Source organism: Geospiza fortis, unplaced genomic scaffold (assembly GCF_000277835.1).
Source record: "Geospiza fortis unplaced genomic scaffold, GeoFor_1.0 scaffold32, whole genome shotgun sequence".
NCBI lineage: Eukaryota > Metazoa > Chordata > Aves > Passeriformes > Thraupidae > Geospiza > Geospiza fortis.
The window spans coordinates 13,472-17,115 of record NW_005054428.1 but is presented as its reverse complement, the minus strand read 5'-3'; the positions used below and the strand labels follow the sequence as shown (position 1 = coordinate 17,115).

General features: G+C 47.4%; 1 protein-coding gene across 5 annotated transcripts in view; it reads left to right on the top strand.

The window, feature by feature from the left end:
* Positions 1–3,045, top strand: part of YTHDF2 (YTH N6-methyladenosine RNA binding protein 2) — a 24,102-nt gene extending 21,057 nt beyond the window's left edge. For all 5 annotated transcript variants that reach the window (XM_031061848.1, XM_031061847.1, XM_005426901.3 and 2 more), the window contains one exon: positions 2,124–3,045. In XM_031061848.1, coding sequence (XP_030917708.1) covers positions 2,124–2,147 — 24 coding nt within the window. In that variant the 3' untranslated portion in view covers positions 2,148–3,045. The remainder of the gene's footprint in view (positions 1–2,123) is intronic.
* Positions 3,046–3,644: the final 599 nt, after the last annotated feature.

Sequence of the window (3,644 nt, the reverse complement as noted above, 5' to 3'; positions counted from 1 at the left end):
AACCAGGAGCAGGGCTTGGCACCTTCCTTTGGATTTATGGCTCTCCCTGTGGTGCTTCTTGTGCTCTGTGTTCAGGCCTGGCTCTGCTTCCCAACCTAGCAGTTGGATTTTGCTGTGCTGTTGTGGTGTTTTGGCAATGAAAGCACCTGCAACAGACTTGGGCAGAATTACAGGAAAAGGGGAATTAAATTGACTTACTTGAGTAACTGTTCTTGATGAGAACATGTGCCTTCGTCTGATCCCCGTCCCCAGAAGACAGCAGAGGATCATGCTGGCCTTGCTCTGCATCCTACAGAGGAATGGGAAGTAAAGCCTCCTTGGGTTTGTGGGTGAGGCTAAAGCCAGTGGTGGTGTTCTAAGCTGGAGACCAGGCCTCCCTTTTTGGGAAGGTTTCTAAGGATAGATGGCTGCACATGCTGTTGTCCCAGGATTGAAGCTGTCTGGGGATGGGCTCTCCCTGGATTCAGCAGTGGCAAAGGATGGGGTTTCCTGTAGCAGCCTGTGTGCTTGTGGCAGAGGTTGCATGAGCTGCCAAGATGGGAAGATGCCTCCCATCAGCAGGTTAGCATGGGACCATGGGAAGCAGGCAGGGGACTCTGTTGCTGCCCTTATTTCAGGTGATACAACTCCAGGCAGAGAGGGACATGCAGGGAAACATCCTCAGCTGAACCAAAGTACTAGGTTCAGAGCCTTGACAGCATCTCCTCTCTGAGTGAAGAGGGAAAACCTGCTGTACCTGTGGGTACCTGCTGCAGGTACAGCTTTGCTGTGGAAGTGGGATGGACTTGGCACCTCTTGGACTAGCTAGGTGGTGGTGGGCTCACTCCGCAGGAGCTGGAGCCCTGCAGTGCATGTCATGCCTGGACTACAGGGACCTGACTGTCTTCAGGGAAGAGGCAGAGCCAGGGAGAAGCATCAGCTCAGGGCCCTCTGGCTGCTGACAGGTTTCATTTTTGAGGTGGTGTCTTATGATCTGGGAATGACACTTCAAACACCTCATAACCCTTTGAAGAAGCCTGGACCTGCTTCTGTGAGAGCTTCTCCATTAAACTCAAACAGAACTCTGAAGAGATGGGCATGGAGTGCTGAGAACAGCAAAGGGGGTGGCAGCCTTTGGTGTCTGGGGGTATTTGGTGCTGTGCTGTCTCTTTGTTCTGGTGCAAGTGTTTGGACAGGGTGTTTCTACAGTGCTGGAGGAAAACCCAGGGTGATAGCAGTCAGTGGGAAATTCCTGTGAAGTTCTTGTTTTTCAAGTGAGATACCACCAAGTTGTGACAGGGGTATTGGAGAGATTTTCTGCTGGGGGGCTGGGACTGTTTCAGTCCCTGCAGACCAAGACTGATGTCAGTGCTCCCTGGGTTTGAGCTCCAGCCTACTTTGATGCCTACATGGGAGTTCAGGTGGCATTTTTTCATAGAATCATGGAATGGTTTGGGTTGGAAGGGAACTTAAAGACCATCTCATTCCAATGCAGATATACCTTCTTCTAGACCAGGCTGCTCCAAGCCCTGTCCAACCTGACCTTGGACACTTAAAAGGATGAGGCAGCCACAGCTTCTCTGGGCGCCCTGTGCCAAGGTCTCACCACCCTCACAGGGAAGGATTTCTTCCCAAGATCTCACCTAACCCTGCCCTCACGCAGTGGGAAGCCATTCCTCCTTGCCCTGTCCCTCCAGGCTCTTGTCCATAGTTCCTCTCCAGCTCTCTTGGAGCCCCATTAGGCACCAGAAAGGGCCTCAGAGGTCTCCCTGGATGAACGGCTCCAGCGTATCTCCAGAGCAGAGGGGCTCCAGTCCTCAGAGTGTTTCTGTGGTCTCCTCTGGAGTTCCTCCAGCAGTTCCACATCCTTCTGATGTTGGAATCCCCAGAGCTGGATGGAGCTCTGCAGGTGGTGAATCATCTGAGATAAAAAAAGGAGAATAAGGAGCTGTTTGACCTCAGCAGTGTCACATCTCTGCAATGACTGGATGCAGTAGCAGCGCTTCTTTCGACAAGAACAATCCTCTTTCCTTGGCTTTGCTGGGACAGGGTCCATGGGAGAGCCATGTCTTGGAATGCTGATGTGTAACAGTGGCGAATAAAACTGCTCTCAGTTAATATGATCTCTGTTATTTTTTTTGCAGGAACGCCAAGGCCGTGTCAAGTAAAAGGCCATTGCATCTCAGCTGTCTTTCAGAGAGAGAAAGGAGCAAGAGTATCCCAGAAAGAATTAGGACTTTTTTTTTCTTAATTCCTTTGACTTCAAAAAGACTTTTACAAGCTTCCAATTAAAAAAAAAAAAAAGTATTGGAATATCACAAGACATAGGACTAAAAAAACCAAAAACAACTACAAAAAAATCCCTTCTAGGTAGAGTAGAGGTAAAACCTGTCCCATTTCTTTTGGCTTTGGTTGTGATTTCAGAGCATACCCTTTGTTTTTGTCTTTTTACTATGGTTTTTGGATTTTCAAGTCCATAAGTGGCATATGCCTTTTTTTTTTGTCTAATTTTTAAATCTCATTGTTCCTCCTCTTTCCACCCTGTTGGGCCTCCTTCCCTGGTTTTGATATTTGCACTTGGAACACTGAATTATAGCATCCACCATGCAAAGTGGAGTAACTTTATTTTTTTTTTCTTTCCCCGGACCAGAAGAGGAGGAGTTCTGTGAGGAATTTGGGGTTTTGGCCTAAGAAGAATTGAACAGAAAATTGTCCAAGAGGTTATGTCTTAAAGGTGGTTCATTTTTCTCTGACCCTTTGTTACTCAAAAGTCAAGTACTAGGAGTCCTAAGAAATGTTCTGTTCTTGTGCAGTATATAGATTTAAAGATTAGGTCTGGATGAATTTGATTTTTTGAAAGCTGAGAACAGTGGTAAAAACTTGTCTTGTTTACAGGAAAATGAATTTTGGACAATAAAAAGCCCAAAACAAACCAAGGAAGAAATATTGTAAAATGTGTAGTGACTATGTTTCAGTTTCTTGTTAAGCCAATGAGGACTGGGCATTGCCTTTCTTTTCACCATTAATCACTTCTCATTAATAAATGTGAGATCTTGTTGAGCATCACTGTTGTCTCCTGCTCCCTTCCCCTTGCTGTGAGTTCCTCAACTATTGGAAAAATACTTGAAAAAAAGGCGTGGTGTTTTCTCCTTGAGTTTGAAGTAGAGTGCTCTCACCATGGCATCCCCAGCAAAATCCTGGGGCTGTTCCAAGCCCTTTGGGATTGTTGTGGCTCCATAGTGTCGCCTGGCTCCAGATGTGAGGGGCAGTGCCCACCTGGCCTTGCTCCCAGGATTCCTTCCCATGTCATGGGTAAGTTGGGGATGATCCAAGCTCCTTCCAGGAGTGGGAAATGCAGATGCCTCACAGCCCAAATCATCTTCCCTGGGAAAAACACATTGTGAAGAAAATAATAAAAAAATTAAAAACCTCCTCCTGCCTCTTCCTCTTCTCTCATCATGGACCCTGCTGCTCAATTTTGGTGGACTCCACCTCTGTCCAGCAGCCTGTTGCTCCAGGAGGTGACCAACTAACCAGTCTGACAAGCACTGCTGTGGAACAATGTCAGGCGTCCTGGGGTCATTTCCAGTGTCAGGGCCCCCAAGTGCCAACAGACTTGCTGAAGTAACTTGGTGAGTGAGTGATGGAATAAAACCATACTGGCT